We start from the raw sequence: 17,065 nt of genomic DNA on the forward strand, positions 1-17,065 counted from the left end.
TCCTGAACACTCAGGTAAATAATGTCACTGTCCAAAGAAAAACAAGTATCTCCAAAATAGTAACTTTACAGGAGAAGGTAAAAACACTCTTAACTTTCAATGTAAGTCAGTGTAAAGAGATTTTATTCCAAGTGACTTTAGAGCATTTCTGTGAGTTGAAAATATACACATTGTGATTTTGTTTTATTTTATATGGAAACATTGTTGATTTTATAGGTTAAAAACAGGGAGAGAAATATTTCCACAGAAGAATGAACTGCATTGAACTACTGTCCTCTACTCAATGTTTTAAATATGTTTGACTCTCATTGGTCAGTAAATAAGCAAATAAGTCAACTCCCACCTCCACCCCCCTCCATCTCTCTCTATTTAGATGACACTCTTTATTAAGCTGTGGAGAACAGAGAACCCACAATAGGTCTACCTTCAACACCAACCATGTTCTCTACATCTCTACTGATCCTGCTGGCAGCTGCATCCTGTGAGTTACTCAGTAAACAACATGTTTCACTCAGTCAGAGCGCAATTTTATGCTTATGTTCAAGATGATACATCTAATAACTTTGTATTTTTGATCTACAGGTGTTCACTGTGAGGAACTGACTCAGCCTGGTTCCATGGTGGTCCGTCCAGACCAGAGACTGACCATCGACTGCAAGGTTTCATATTCAGTTACTGGCGATAATACAGCTTGGATCAGACAGCCTGCAGGAAAAGCTCTGGAGTACATTGGATATATAATTTATAGTGGGAGCACATATTACAGTGATAAACTGAAAACCAAGTTCAGCATCTCCAGAGACACTGGAACCAACACAATAACATTACAAGGACAGAATCTGCAGACTGAAGACACAGCTGTGTATTACTGTGCAAGAGCCTCACAGTGACACTAACTAATGAACACGACTTACAAAAACCCAGAGCTGACATTTAAGTAAAAGTTTTATACTGTTCTATTTGAATGGGTCATTAAAAAAGTAGCTTGTGTCATATTTAACTTTCAATAAAAAAAAGTGTTCATCATTTCATGAAATTTAGGGCAATTTGACTGACACAATCTTTTGCTAACATTAAGTTCGTAGATGAATTATCTCTATATGAAGTGGGGGAAATGGGGGAAATGTCTTAATGCCCTTTAACTGTAAAAGTAAATAATATGCTTGCTTGAGTTTATCATGCGCAGAATGATGATGCATAAACCTTTTCACTCTCGTAGGAAATAAACTCAAAGAACAAACCATTTTATTTTCAATGCACTCAAAATTAGAATCCTCAAAAAGGGCTTCTTGCCCCACTGCCAGGTCAAGAATGAACTGTATTGTGCTGACAACAAATATGAAAACAATTTGAGAGAAAATGGTGGGAGGGGCATATTTTCCTGGGGGTTTCTACCCCCACGTTACCCTACATGTTGTATTGTGAGGTTTCCGGCAATGTCCTCACTGATGATGGCACAGCCTGGATCAGAGACCAGGGAAAGATCAGGATGGATCATTTGGGGTGGAGGATCTATGGACTCTGGAGTTTCCTTCAAAGATCCTTATCTTGCATTTCACGTACCGTCCCAAGTTTTGCCCCTGAAAAAACAATAAACATTTTCTCTGTGGACTTTTGTATATTTAATTTCAAGTTGAGGCAGCTATTAAATACAAATTATTTATTTGTCAGCACCAAAACAGGAAAACATATATATATAACATTAAATTACACAACAACCAGTATAATATCAAATATATCATCATTACTTTGTCCACTCTTAACTTTTGTGCACCTACAGCCACTCTTCCATCATTCCAATCTTAAAACCAGCCAGTTGCAGCAGGTACTGCCCAACAGAAGCTGCTCCCAGAGATCTCACCGACATTATATTCTCCGTAAAAGAGACACTAACAGTTACACAAGCTATTCTGTCCAGCTCACTTTAGCTGCCTCACAAATTTCTCACCGAGTGACTAAAGTTCATATTTCTGAGGAGACTAAAGGAAAATAAGACATATAACATTACAGTAAGATCTGAATTCATTGTCACTTATTGAATGAATGTTCAGGGCATCTCCAACAAACAGACTAAATATCAATGTGAAATGAATTCTCTCATGTTTTATTGATATTCCAGTAGAGGGCACCCTTTATTCAAAAAAGCAGACCTGTCTATTGTTCTCCTAAAGCCAGAGCAGCAGAGTCTCACATCACTGAACTGTTATGCAAACTCTTCATCAAACTCCTCTATATGTAGAGTGAATGAAGGACAGTTTGTAGAGGATCTCCAGGTTTCTGGTGTCTCTGATCAGCTCCAGCTCCACAAACACCATGTTCCTCACGTCTTTACTGCTGCTGCTGATTGCAGGATGTGAGTCTGTTATCTCTCTCAATGAGGAACCATATTAATGCAGTAAACTGACCAACCACATTTAACCTGCTGTGTCTTTGTGTCTCTGTTTAGGTGTCCACTCTCAGGTTGTTCTCACACAGTCTGAGGGGTCAGTAACAGTGGCTCCAGGTGTATCCCAGAAACTGACCTGTGCAGGCAGTGGATTCAGTGTCGGGGGTGCTAACATGCACTGGATCCGACAGGCTCCTGGAAAAGGACTGGAATGGATTATTTACTATTATGATGAAAGTGACAAAAGCTCAGCCCAGTCAGTTCAGGGCAGATTCACAGCATCCAAGGACAGCTCTAATCTCTACCTGCACATGAGTCAACTGAAGCCTGAAGACACTGCAGTGTATTACTGTGCCAGAGACTCACTGTGGTGGAACTCATACAGACAGCTGTACTAAAACTAGAGCACAGGATAAACAGAGGGAGGTGAACTCTGGAACAACTTGAAACCTTTATTTATTATTCCAGAGGTGTTTGAGTAAATACATGCATGCTGAACACATAAATACCTCTTTAAATACAATCTTTAAAGTGCCTTTGCACAGTACTGTGTAATGTCTTCTGTTTAGGATGCAAATTTTACAAATGCTTGAAATATTGTTTACTACTACAGATATGATTCACTATTGTAGAACATGGTGACATTCCAATGGGACTGGGATCCACTGAAAGACATTTCAGCAGTACTGTCTCTGAACACTAGGGGGAGATCACTGAGCTCAACCTTTATTCATGCAAAATATAGCAATGGATGATTTTACTTAACTACCTCTATTGATCAAAGAGTGTTTATTTAAATGTATATATTCATTACAGGCTCCAAATAATAATCAGATCATTTCTCACCTAATGCTCACATTACATTATACTCCAGAACTGAATTAGTAAACTGTCAGCCATCAAAGAGTTTTATTATAGGGTTTAGGATTGTTCAGTGGGTGAGCGTGGTAGTTTTTCTTTTTTAGATATTATCAGTGCTGAGATCTGACTTGTAAAGTCTTCTGCTGAGGTGAAGAAACCTGGAGAAGCTGTGAAGATCTCCTGTAGAATTAGTGGGTACAGCATGACAAGATACAACATTCCCTGGATAAGACAGAAACCAGGGAAAACTCTGGAATGGATTGGATTGATGAACACTGGTGTAAATTCAGCAACATATGCAGTTTTAAAACTGGGCTCTCTTTGAATATATAAAATCAAGTCATTGCCATGCAGAGATTGTTTTCTTTTTTCTTTTTTGACTACTTTGAGATACAAATAATTTTTTTTTTTTGTACTGAGCTATTATTAACGTTCATTAAAACTATCATTGCTTTGCTTTAAAAAAACACACAAACTCATTTTACACTCTTAAAACTACAAAATAGCTTAAAATGTCTATATCTTTTTCTACTTTGTTCCAGTCAAACTTTCAGCAGCGCTTTTTCTTTTGCTCAGACAAAATAAGGCTTTCTTGTGTCATGCCTCCCATAAAACTTGTCAGCTTTGAGGTAGTGTCTAAAATAGGTAGACTCTATAACCATAATCTAAACTGTGCTTGGGGGCAAAATACACTTGCATCCCCTTCTAGGCAGGTTCACTACAGCTCTGGTTGTTTTAAACTGCCCTAATAATAAACGTGGGAAATTTCAGAGGTGTAGCTATTTTTATCATCATATATATGTTCTCTAATCTTGCCCATGTTGATGAATGTAATAAATGGAATTTGGCCTCTGTGACACTTCAAATATACCATAGGAAATCAAATGATGGCTTAATTCCAGTAGGGGGCGCCTAATCACTAATACAATTTTGATGTCTGTGCTGACTTTGTTCTCCTCATTGTTTATTATGCACATTTTTCCTAAAATCACTTCTCTGCTTGTACATGGATGACAACAGAGAGAGGTGTATTTCACTGAAATGAGGGATGAGAAGGGGTGGAGGTGGATCTGTGTGAGTGAGCTGTTTAAATATTTAGAACAAGGTGGTTAACAAACCTGAAGAAAGCATATGAATGTGCTCTCCCAGAGTGTCCATTATTAATTTAATTTCATATTTAGCTGCACTCATTGAAGATGTTCTGAGAAGGTTTCTCTGACACTGTTTTGGAAAACATGCTGGAATTACGGTATATAGTGTAAATGGAAATATGTACATTGTGGTTTTCTTTATTTTAAATAAAGCATTGTTGCTTTTATTTATTGAAATCATGCAGTGAAGTGCTTCCTAGCATGAACTGCATTAAACGATTAAACGACTACCCTCGACTGTGTCTTAAATAGGTTTGGCCTTCATGGGTCATCAGACAAGCAAATCCAACCTCCCTCCCTGAATCTCTCTCTATTTAGAAGACACTCTCTATAAAGCTGTGGAGAACAGAGAAGATCCCACAGGTCCAACTTCAACACCAACCATGTTCTCTACATCTCTACTGCTCCTGCTGGCAGCTGCATCCTGTGAGTTACTCAGTAAAGTGCTAAAATGCTATTTTAATTATGTTTATGTCCAAAACGATACATCTAATAACTTTGTATTTTTGATCTACAGGTGTTCACTGTGTTGAACTGACTCAGCCTGGTTCCATGGTGGTCCGTCCAGGCCAGAGTCTGACCATCGACTGCAAGGTTTCATATTCAGTCACAAGCTATAGTACAGCTTGGATCCGTCAGCCTGCAGGAAAAGCTCTGGAGTACATAGGATACATCCATAGCAGTGGGAGCTCATATTACAACGATAAACTGAAAAACAAGTTCAGCATCTCCAGAGACACTGGAACCAACACAATAACATTACAAGGACAGAATCTGCAGACTGAAGACACAGCTGTGTATTACTGTGCAAGTTACACACAGTGACACTAACTAATGAACACGACTTACAAAAACCCAGGGACAAAACTTCAATGCCAGTTTTTAACTTTTCTGTTGAATTACTTGTGTCATTTTAATAATTTCTGCATGTAAATTAACCAGAAAAATACAAAGCATTTTTGTACTATAGAATTACAGAAACAAATTCAGAGAATTTAATCAAACCAAAAATCATCTACCACCCTGCAGAGTTTAGATCCAGCACTAGTCTAACACACCTGATCCAGGTAGTCAAGGCCTTCAGGAGCATCTGAATATTAAGGTCAGGTGTGCTGGATCTGAACTCTTCAGGGTGGTAGATCTCCAGCACCAGGATTGAGCACCCCTGTCCTAGGGTTTCATTTATATTCCAGTAGGGGGCGCCTACTGTCTAATGCTGAATGTATTGATGTCATTGACCTGTTATGCAAATTTCATATCAAATCTCTTCTCTGCATAAAATAAAGTTTAGCAATTGGTTTTTTGAAGATATACTAACATTACAGCTTATTACAGTAATTTAAACTAAATTGGCCAGTGGGTTAAAAACTTAAAGTAAATCTAATCACCATAATATGAAGCAATTTGGACTCAGCATTCATCATTTGGATAGAAGGCAGCCATAAGAACAGAGACAGGGGATGAGCAGGGTTGGAGGGGGATGTCAGGTTGAGTAGGCAACTGTTTAAATATTCAGAGTAGTGTGGTTAATAGACCTGAAGCAAATGTATGAATAGGATATATCAATTATATCAAATATATCAATATCAAAATTGTTTCATATGTGTTTCCACACATTAAAGATGTTTTGAGACAATTTCTATGACAGTGTTGTTGAATATGCTGGAATTAGTATTTCTAATCTTGGTAACCACCTATGAATCTCCTAGCAACTATAAGAGGAACCATATTGTTATACCCTGATAACAACCTTGCGACCACCTAACAAACACCTAGCAACTCCCTAGCAACCAGTTGGAATACTAAAGCACATGCACAGTGATGCAGCTGATGGAGCAAATGTGCTAAAATGAATTATGTATTGGATTTGCTTTTCTTTGACAAACAGACGTTTCTGCTTCATTACTGTTTAAAAAATGAACCTTTTTGGAAAAGATAAATTCAATTCATTATGAGTCACAATGTTGTGGTTATTTTGTTTGATTTTTTTCACTTTGAGTTACAGTGCAGTCAAAGCATCATTCCTAAATCATTGTTGTTGCTTTTATATAAAGCCACAGTATCAACATACTTAATGAAAGACCTACAAAATAACATTTCTACAGATTTCTACCTTGTACAATTGCTTAATTACTAACAGCCTATTTCTTCTTTCTATTTTAAAACAGAAAGAGGAAATGTTTGTTGTCAGAAAGCTCTGTTTTCTCATCTGACTAACAATCTAGTCAGTGTTTCAGCAGCTTCTAATGAACTCCAGGTATTTACATTTGTGTTTAGACAATATAAGGCTTTGTTGTGACTCTGTAACCATCCTCACTGTACGTGGGGTAAAGTCCACTTGCATCTTCTCCTCTAGGCAGGTTCACTACAGCTCTGGTTGTTTTAACCTGTGGTAATGATGGATGTGGGAGTTTTCAGAGGTGTGACTCTCTTTTTCAAGTCAGTTTGTAGATTTGAAATGCTTGACACTTTTATCTCATTACATTTAGAATGAGATTTATAAACACAGGCTTTATAGAAAGTATTACAAAAAAATTCTTCACTACTACAGATACAGTTCACATCTATAGAACAATTTCACTGGTACTGGGATCCACAGCTGTAAAACAGTGGGAGTGAAAGACATTTCAGCAGTACTGACTCTGAACACTAGGAGGAGATCACTGAGCTCAAGCTTTATTCAAGCAAAATTTAGCAGTGGATGAAAGTTCAGTAAAACTAACTCTATTGGTCAAAGAGTGTTTATGTAAATTTATATCTGCATTTTAGGCTCCACATAAAAATCAGCTCATTACTCATCTGGTGCTCATACTTCAGAACTGAGTCAGTGAACTGTCTGTCATCAAAGAGTTTCATTATGGGGTTTAGTATTGCTCAGCACTGCATTCTTATACTGATACTAATTCAAGGTATGTTAGACTTCTAAAACATTTCTATGAGAGTATGTTTTAATACACTTTGAATAGTTTTTAAGTGTGACATGCTTTATTTTTTTAGATGTTATAAGTGCTGAGATCCGACTTGACCAGTCTGCTGCTGAAGTGAAGAAACCTGGAGAAGCTGTGAAGATCTCCTGTAAAATTAGTGGGTATGACATGACGAGCAACTACCTGCACTGGATAAGACAGAAACCAGGACAAGCTCTGGAATGGATTGGATTGATGAACACTGGCTCAAATTCAGCAACATATTCAGATTCCATGAAAGCCCACTTCAAAATGACTGAGGACGTTTCTACAAGTACACAGTTCTTAGAGGCCAAGAGTCTGAGAGCAGAGGACACTGCTGTTTATTACTGCGCTCGATATCCACAGTGATGGATCTGATGGAGCAGCTGTACTAAAACCAAACACACTGGCTCCGTGAACCATATATTTATACCCAAGTGAAACGTGGAATCGCAGATGATGGCTTAACAGTTCCTGACCACTCAGGTGAAATATAAAAAGGAACAAACTTGAAGTTCACAATAGAAGAGAATAAAAGAATACATGAAGACAGTAGAGAGAGGTGTATTTCACTGAAATGAGGGATGAGAAAGGTTGGAGGTGGATATGTGTGAGTTACCTGTGTAAATACGAGTGTTTATTACTGTGCAAAGGCGGCCACAGCAGCACAGCTCAGTGGGAGCTCTGTACAAAAACTCATCAACATCTGTGTTAGTAAGAGCCAGGTTTCATTTAAGTAGGATGAGCGAACAAAACAATCAGCCACAACACTTTATAACCAGCTAGAAATACCCAGCTAATGAACAGTTTCTACCCACAGTATGTATATAATGCTGCCCTGCTGTAGAGTGATTACCTGAGCGTCACCACAAGCATTTCAATGCATGAATGTCCTGACATTTTGTGCAAATGACAAATAAACTTCAAACTTATCAATGAAACTTACCAGTATTACTGTTATTCATGACTGAAAAATCTGATTATGCTTTAAAGTTTCTGAAATTTTTTGGTGAAATCTTCTTAAAAATGTATCACACTAAAAATTCACAGCATAAGCAGTACAGTAGGATTTGGCACTTGCTAAGTGTAATATTTACAAGATATCCAATATGAATGAGTCGATTGGATATCACTCTGAAAGATGATGTGACTAATTTCGTGTTTCATTTGTAGTCCAGTAGGACTACAAGACTCTTTGAAAAAGCAGGCTAGTTTAATAGAGTCTTAATGATCTCAATGCAGTATTGTTCATATTACTGGAAAGATCTCCTTCAACTGCCTAGACAGTCAGCTACATAGTTCATGCCATCTTTAGACCAACGCTTATCAAAAAACATACTTGTAAACAACACCATGTGTCAGTTATTGGCCTTCCTGCATTTTGTGAACATAATAGCCATCAGTCGCCACCTATAAAGCTTGATGAGATTGGAGAATACAGAGCAAGTAATCTGAGATTGCTCCTCATTACAGAACCTCTCCAGTCCTCTTTTAAACTCTCCTACTCAGCTCATACCACAGGATTTTAATGGGGTTTTGGTCAGGAATCTGGGATGTCCATGTCCCAGTGGTCACTAAACAGTTGGTATGTAGATGTTGACTTATATTTTGGATTGTTGTCCTGCTGGAAGATCCAACCATGACCTAGTTTTCATTTTCATTTAAAATCTTTTATACTTTAAACAATCCATGATGCTCCTAATCTTTGCGAGGTTACCAGGACCTTTGAAGATACACCCAGAGCATTCAGATCCTTCACCTTACTTACCTGTGGATGGATTTGGTCTAGTGATGTACAACCTTTGTTCTTTTTACAGCAAACTCACCGTAAGGCTTTGCTGTCAGAAATCTCTGATGTCTCATCTGATCATAGAACTCAGCTCCACTCAGAGATCCAGCAGCACCTTATGAATTCAAGGTATCGACATTTGTGTTTAGAAGAAATGTAAGTCTTTAATTTGACACACCTTCCATGTGGTTTGTTGTGGAGGCATCTAATTGTGGTTTAGGAGAATCTGTAACCATCCTTACTACATCTCTGGTTGTTTTAACTGTAATGATAGATGATTTTGACACACTTATATATATATATATATATATATATTATATATATATATATATATATATAATATATATATATATATATATATATATATATATATATATTGATTGATTGATTGAGATGTTTACCTATAGTTTGGGTGAGTCGTTTCCCATCCTTGCTTCATGTGGTGGCAGTATACACTTGTATCTTCTGTTCTAGGCACATTCACTAGAGCTCTGGTTGTTTTAAACTGCTGAAACAATGAACTTTCAGAGGTGTAGCTGTTTTTTATAGCCAAAATCTAATTTATGATGGTTGCCACACTTTTATATTGTTTCATTCATGTGTTCTATAATCTTCTCCATGTTGATTATTGAAAGGAATTTGTCCTCTGTGTCACCTCATATTTATACCCCAGTGAAATGAGAAATCAAGATGATGGTTTAACAGTTTCTGAACACTCAGGTGAAAAATAAAAGGGAACATGTTTCAGTTACAGGGATGTGTTAAAATGTATACTCCAGTAGGGGGCGTCTATGTTCTGAGAAGATTGTTCTCTTCTTTTGTGAAGGCTTTTCAGACATTGTGTTGGGAGATATACTGGAAGTAGTGTATATAGGAAAATGAAAATATATATTGTAATTTTTTATTATTTTAAATAGAATTGTTGTTTTTATTTGTTAATAAAAGACAGAAAAGTGCTTCATAACATGAAAAAACTGCAGCCCTCTACTCCATGACTTAAATAAGGTTGGTCTTCATGGGTCACTAGATAAGCAAATACAAGCTCCCCCTCTATGAATCTCTCTCTATTTAGACAGCACTCTCTATTAAGCTGTGGAGAACAGAGAAGATCCCACAGGTCCAACTTCAACACCAACCATGTTCTCTACATCTCTACTGATCCTGCTGGCAGCTGCATTCTGTGAGTTACTCAGTAAACAACACATTTCACTCAGTCAGAGTACAATTCAGATCATGTTTATGTCCAATAATATATGCCTAATAATTTTGTATTTTTGATCTACAGGTGTTCACTGTGAGGAACTGACTCAGCCTGGTTCCATGGTGGTCCGTCCAGACCAGAAACTGACCATCGACTGCAAGGTTTCATATTCAGTTACAGACTATAGAACAGCTTGGGTCCGACAGCCTGCAGGAAAAGCTCTGGAGTACATTGGATATATCAGTAGTGGTGGGAGCACAGCTTACAGTGATAAACTGAAAAACAAGTTCAGCATCTCCAGAGACACTGGAACCAACACAATAACATTACAAGGACAGAATCTGCAGACTGAAGACACAGCTGTGTATTACTGTGCGAGATACACACAGTGACACTAACTAATGAACACGGCTTACAAAAACCCAGAGCTGATACTCAAGAACTTCTATTTGAATGGAACATTAAAAGCTTGTGTCATTTTTAGTCATTTTTGACTGAAGTGCTGTTAAACCAACCAAACAACCAAATAAATAGACCATAATATTTATCATTTTATGAAAGTTAGGACAAGTTATCTGACATGATCTACTGCCAAGATCAAAATAATGCTCATAGAAGGATAAATAGTTTTTTTATGAAGTAGGTGACATTTAATGTGCATTTACTGTAAAGCTTAATCATATCTGTGTGAGTTTATGAAGTGCAGAATAATCTGATGTAAAGCATTTCACAGTTAGGGGAAATAAACTGAAACAGTAGACCTTTTTGTTTTTAATGCACAAAAAATTAAGTCCATAAAAAGGTCTTATTGCCCCACAGTCAATGCAAGAATTAATTGTGTTGTGCTGAGATCAGATTTGGAAAATCTATTGAAAATAAGATGGATGGACGTTTTACCCTTGGGGGGTGCATCGTCTCCCAAGTTACTCCAAGGAAAGATCTGGAGTGGATCATTTGGAGTGGAGGATCTCTACTCACACAAGCAACTACACAAACTGACCTCAGCTGCCTCACACATTCCTTTCACATCTGCATGTAAAATTGCTAATGTTGATATTTCTGAGGAGACCTGGTAGAACATCAAAACTACCACCATCTCAAAGGAAGTGTAGCTGTCAAGAAGCCGTTGCTGAGAAAGGAACTGGGATGTGGAGTAAAGATTAAAGAACTTATGAGTCTAAATCTATAATAGAAGGCAGTTTGTGCACAACTGAAGCAATGAAATACTCTTCAAACCATGTCTACATCAGTCAAGCATAGTGGAGGATCAGTGTGAGTTTTCAGATGTTTAACAGCATCTGGAGTTGGTGATTTGTTTTGGATTAAAGGCATCATGAATGCTGATGAGTACAAATAAAATTATAATCCATCATTCAATGGATACACTCTGGAAAACAGTTGTTTGAGCCCATTTATTGTACAGCAAGATAAAGACCCCAAGCATGCTGATGAGAATATGCAGATGTACCTATTCATTACTTGAATTATGCGAAGCAAAAAAGGACTGATCTTTGGAAGTGTGGAAAATATCCCTGCAGATTTCTTTAGAAAACCGAAAGCAAGTTTAGTTTGACTTTTCACAGTACTTTGTATTTTTCACATTCTTTTTTTTTTAATAACATGTATATTAAATATATTCAACATTGCAGTCAGATTTGAATCTATTGACACTGACTGAATGTACTTTTTGTCATCTCCAACAAACAGACTAAAAGTATCTAAGTGATGCTGTGAAACTAGTTCCCTCATGTTTTAGTCATATTCCAGTAGGGGGCGCCCTTCATCCAAAAACCAAACCTGCCTATTGTTCTCCTAAAGCCAGAGCAGCAGAGTCTCACATCGCTGAGCTGTTATGCAAACTCTTCATCAAACTCCTCTATATGTAGAGTGAATGAAGGACAGTTTGTAGAGGATCTCCAGGTTTCTGGTGTCTCTGATCAGCTCCAGCTCCACAAACACCATGTTCCTCACGTCTTTACTGCTGCTGCTGATTGCAGGATGTGAGTCTGTTATCTCTCTCAATGAGGAACCAGATTAATGCATTTAAAGGACTAACCACATTTAACCTGCTGTGTCTTTGTGTCTCTGTTTAGGTGTCCACTCTCAGGTTGTTCTCACACAGTCTGAGCGGTCAGTAACAGTGACTCCAGGTGGATCCCAGAAACTGACCTGTGCCTGCAGTGGATTTAATTTAGGGGGCACTTGGATGCACTGGATCAGACAGGCTCCTGGAAAAGGACTGGAATGGATTATTTACTATTATGATGAAAGTGACAAAAGCTCAGCCCAGTCAGTTCAGGGCAGATTCACAGCATCCAAGGACAGCTCTAATCTCTACCTGCACATGAGTCAACTGAAGCCTGAAGACACTGCAGTGTATTACTGTGCTAGACACTCACTGTGGTGGAACTCATACAGACAGCTGTACAAAAACTAGAGCACAGGAGATTTTAGTTTTGAGCAAACAAATGCTTGTTGAACAAATAAATAGAATTTATTAAATAAACATTCTAAAGTGCTTTTGCCCAGTACTGTTTCATTTCCATTATGTTTTGGATGTAAGATTTTGCAAACATTTGAAAAATTGGGTAACACTTTCCTAGAAGCCCATATTCATAAGCCACTATAAACACACTTATAACTCTTTGTAACTTGGTAACAATGCTTTGTCAGCATACTTATAAACTTACTTCGTCAACATACTTATAAACAGTTTATTCTTTTGTGACTCTTCATTATAATGCATTTTAACTAAATAATGACCTGTGCACTTGAAAAACTCTCATAATTTATTTTTTTTTATAACAGTTTCTTTATTAATTATGTACAGACTATTATCAGTTTAACAGGCATTATTATGGATAGTGATATGTGTTTACAAGTCATCAAAGAATAAATGATAGCACATTATCGCAGCCTTTTGAGGAATTGTTGGAATTTACATGGATGCTTTCCAAGCATTTTTACTATATTACAAAGAGTTACAAACACATTTATTCATATTTATAAACACAATCTTTATAGAAAGTATTACAAAAATTTCTTTACTACTACAGATAAGGTTCACGGCTGTATAACAATTGTGGCATTTCACTGGTACTGGGATCCACAGCTGAAACACACACACACACACACACACACACACACACACACACACAAACACACACACATTTTCTAAACCACTTATCCTTCTCGGTCGCAGGGGTGATGGAGCCTATCCCTGTGGTGATTGGGGAGAAGGCAGGATACAACCTGGACAGGCTGCCAGTCCATCACAGTTCAGACAGACAGACATACACATCCACACACACTTTCACATCTAGGTTCAATTTAGCATGTCCGCTTGTCCTGCCTGCATGTATTTGGACTGTGGGAGGAAACTGGAGAACTCGGAGGAAACCCACACAGACATGGGGAAACATGCAAACTCCACACAGAAAGGACTCCGGTCACCCAGCCGGAAATCGAACCCAGGCCCTTCTTGCTGTGAGGTGAGCTTGAAAGCGGTGGGACTGAAAGACATTTCAACAGTACTGTCTCTGAACACTAGGGGGAGATCACTGAGCTCAACCTTTACTCATGCAAAATATACCAGTGAATGATAGTTTTACTGAACTAACTCTATTGGTCTAAGAGTGTTTATGTAAATTCATATCTGTATTTTAGTCTCCACATAAAAATCAGCTCATTACTCATCTAATGCTCATAATTGCTTCATACTTCAGAACTGAATCAGTGAACTGTCAGTCATCAAAGAGCTTCATTATGGGGTTTAGTACTGCTCAGTACTGCATTCTTATACTGCTATTAACACAAGGTGTGTTAGACTTCTAAAACATTTCTATGAGAGTATGTTTTAATAGATGTTGAGTTGTTTTTAAGTGTGATAAGCTTTATTTTTTAGATATAATAAGCGCTGAGATTCTACTTGACCAGTCTTCTGCTGAGGTGAAGAAACCTGGAGAAGCTGTGAAGATCTCCTGTAAAATTAGTGGGTACAGCATGACAAGCAAGTACCTGCACTGGATAAGACAGAAACCAGGACAAGCTCTGGAATGGATTGGGAGGATGGATACTGGTAAAAATTCAGCAGAATATGCAGATTCCATGAAAGACCACTTCAAAATGACTGAGGACGTTTCTACAAGTACTCAGTTCTTAGAGGCCAAGAGTCTGAGAGCAGAGGACACTGCTGTTTATTACTGCGCTCGACAACCACAGTGATGGATCTGATGGAGCAGCTGTACTAAAACCACACACACTTACTGACAGAAGTGACTGAAAGATCTTCACTTCTTATCAAAAGACACCACAGACACAATTTATTACACTGCAACCAGTGGAAAATGGCTTTGAATACACATAATAAATATGTTTTAAAATTTAAACTAATGTTTGGGAAAAAAATTGGATTAAAAAAAAAGGCTTTTAGAATAACATTAGTGGAGGATAAGAAGTGCAGTCCATTATTATTCATTGATTTCTCTTTAGTCGGCTTTAAGGACAATGAATCTGCAGTTCTCCTATGAAACTTTGTTTTGACTAATGGACCTCTTCATACAAAGTACAGTAAACGCTATTTCTAAGCTATTCTTAACATTCACTTAAATGATTCTTGATGCTTTTTAATAAAACCACAATATCAATATACATTTAAAATCTCTATAGATTTTTTCACTTTGTAAAATGAATAATTCCTAATGCCTATTTCTACTTTCTATCCTAAAATAGAAACAGAAAATATTTGTTGTCAGAAAGCTCTGTTGTTGTCTCGTTTAACCGTAGATTCTGTTTCCGGTTAAAGTTACAACAGCTTTTAATAAACAAGTCTTTACAAACTAAGGCTTCCTTCTGTCATGCCTTCCATATAGTTTTTAAGCACTGAGGTGGTGTCTGTTTGTAGTTTTAGAGACTCTATAACCATAAACTCTAAACTGTGCTTGGGGGCAAAACACACTTGCGTCCTCTTATAGGCAGGTTCACTACAGCTCTGGTTGTTTTAAACTGACTTAACTTTTGCTCATTGTTTATTTAATTTTTGATGGTCAACACAGTTTTTGTGTGAAAAGATAAGGCAAAATATAAAAAGGAACATGGTTCAGTTACAGAGATGTGCTAAAATTTTGTCTGAGATACCAGTAGGGGGTGTCTACTCACTGATGCACTTTTAATACCTGTGCTGAATTTATTCTCATGCTTGACCTGTTATGCACATTTTTCTTTGAATCTCTTTTCTACTAATAGATAGAAGACAATAGAGAGAGGTGTAGTTCACTGAAATGAAGGATGCGAAGGGTTGGAGGTGGATGTGTGTGAATGAGCTGTTTAAATGTTCAGAGCTGTGTGGTTAACTGACCTGAAGTAAACATATGAACATGCTCCCCCTGAATGTTCATTATCAGTTTCATTTATTAGATGATTCCACACTTTTGAGAAGGTTCCTCTGACACTCTGTACATTGTGTTGCTTTTACGTGTTGAATTAAACCACTGCCCGTGAAACTATGTTTTAAATAGGTTTGGCATTCATGGGTCATTAGATAAGCAAATACAAGCTCCGCCCCAGGATCTCTCTATATTTACAATACACTCTCTATGACACTGTAGTGAACAGAGAAGATCCCACAGGTCCAACTTCAACACCAACCATGTTCTCTACATCTCTACTGCTCCTGCTGGCAGCTGCATCCTGTGAGTTACTCAGTAAACAACACATTTCACTCAGTCAGAGCACAATTTTATGTTTATGTACAAGGTGACATTTAATACCTTTGTCTTTTTGATCTACAGGGGTTCACTGTGAGGAACTGACTCAGCCTGGTTCCATGGTTGTCCGTCCAGGCCAGAGTCTGACCATCAACTGCAAAGTTTCATATTCAGTCACAAGCTCTGGTACAGGCTGGATCCGCCAGCCTGCAGGAAAAGCTCTGGAGTGGATTGGAGTTATATATTGGAATGGGGGCACAGACTACAGTAATAAACTGAAAAACAAGTTCAGCATCTCCAGAGACACTGGAACCAACACAATAACATTACAAGGACAGAATCTGCAGACTGAAGACACAGCTGTGTATTACTGTGCAGGAGAGTCACAGTGACACTAACTAATGAACACGGCTTACAAAAACCCAGAGCCGACACTCAAGAGTCAGACTGTTCAGCTTTATACTTTTTCTATTTGAAGAGGACTTTAAATAGCTTGTGTCATTTTTAATACTTTGTGCATAGAAAATGCAACCAGCAAAGAAATCGTACTGCAATGTATGAATGAATGAATGAATGAATGAATGAATAAAATTTGAAAATTTGGACTTTATTATTTATAATTTTATACACATAAAGTGACATTTGAATCTACATAACCTTAATTACAAGAATCCTATTGTCATCTTCAAGAAGTCAGTTTCATAATTATGAAAATATGATAGGTTTCATGCAAAGTTAGGGAAAATGTGGGAAATTGTTTTATAACAATGGGCTTAATTCACCAACTGTTCTTAAGAAGACATGTATTCTTAAAACCAACTCACACAGTTTTCTGATATTCACCAACATTTTCTTATTTGGGGCTTGCTCTTAGGCAAGAACAGAATCTGCATACTCAGGAGCACAAAGGTGTGAACAGTTCTGCAGTTTAAGAGCACGTCATGAATCTGACGTAGACTTTTTCTGAGGACCTTTAAGAACATGTTTAAGAAAAAAACTTGAGAAGATATTGTGAATGAGGCCC

At 37.6% G+C, this 17,065-nt stretch overlaps 7 gene segments (V, D, J or C); all 7 read left to right on the forward strand.

Annotated features, from left to right (window-relative positions):
• Positions 1–438: 438 nt before the first annotated feature.
• On the forward strand, positions 439–890 carry LOC118803352. The segment is given in 2 exon segments: positions 439–481; positions 583–890. Coding segments are annotated over 2 exon segments (351 nt in total).
• Positions 891–2,249: 1,359 nt separating this feature from the next.
• On the forward strand, positions 2,250–2,784 carry LOC118803353. The segment is given in 2 exon segments: positions 2,250–2,353; positions 2,447–2,784. Coding segments are annotated over 2 exon segments (378 nt in total).
• Positions 2,785–4,274: 1,490 nt separating this feature from the next.
• Positions 4,275–5,223, forward strand: LOC118803363. The segment is given in 2 exon segments: positions 4,275–4,824; positions 4,916–5,223. Coding segments are annotated over 2 exon segments (351 nt in total).
• A 2,032-nt stretch (positions 5,224–7,255) lies between these two features.
• LOC118803354 lies at positions 7,256–7,715 on the forward strand. The segment is given in 2 exon segments: positions 7,256–7,307; positions 7,396–7,715. Coding segments are annotated over 2 exon segments (372 nt in total).
• A 2,557-nt stretch (positions 7,716–10,272) lies between these two features.
• On the forward strand, positions 10,273–10,728 carry LOC118803355. The segment is given in 2 exon segments: positions 10,273–10,315; positions 10,421–10,728. Coding segments are annotated over 2 exon segments (351 nt in total).
• Positions 10,729–12,198: 1,470 nt separating this feature from the next.
• Positions 12,199–12,773, forward strand: LOC118803356. The segment is given in 2 exon segments: positions 12,199–12,336; positions 12,430–12,773. Coding segments are annotated over 2 exon segments (384 nt in total).
• A 3,183-nt stretch (positions 12,774–15,956) lies between these two features.
• LOC118803357 lies at positions 15,957–16,433 on the forward strand. The segment is given in 2 exon segments: positions 15,957–16,026; positions 16,126–16,433. Coding segments are annotated over 2 exon segments (351 nt in total).
• Positions 16,434–17,065: the final 632 nt, after the last annotated feature.

Source organism: Colossoma macropomum, unplaced genomic scaffold (assembly GCF_904425465.1).
Source record: "Colossoma macropomum unplaced genomic scaffold, Colossoma_macropomum, whole genome shotgun sequence".
Classification (NCBI taxonomy): Eukaryota; Metazoa; Chordata; class Actinopteri; order Characiformes; family Serrasalmidae; genus Colossoma; species Colossoma macropomum.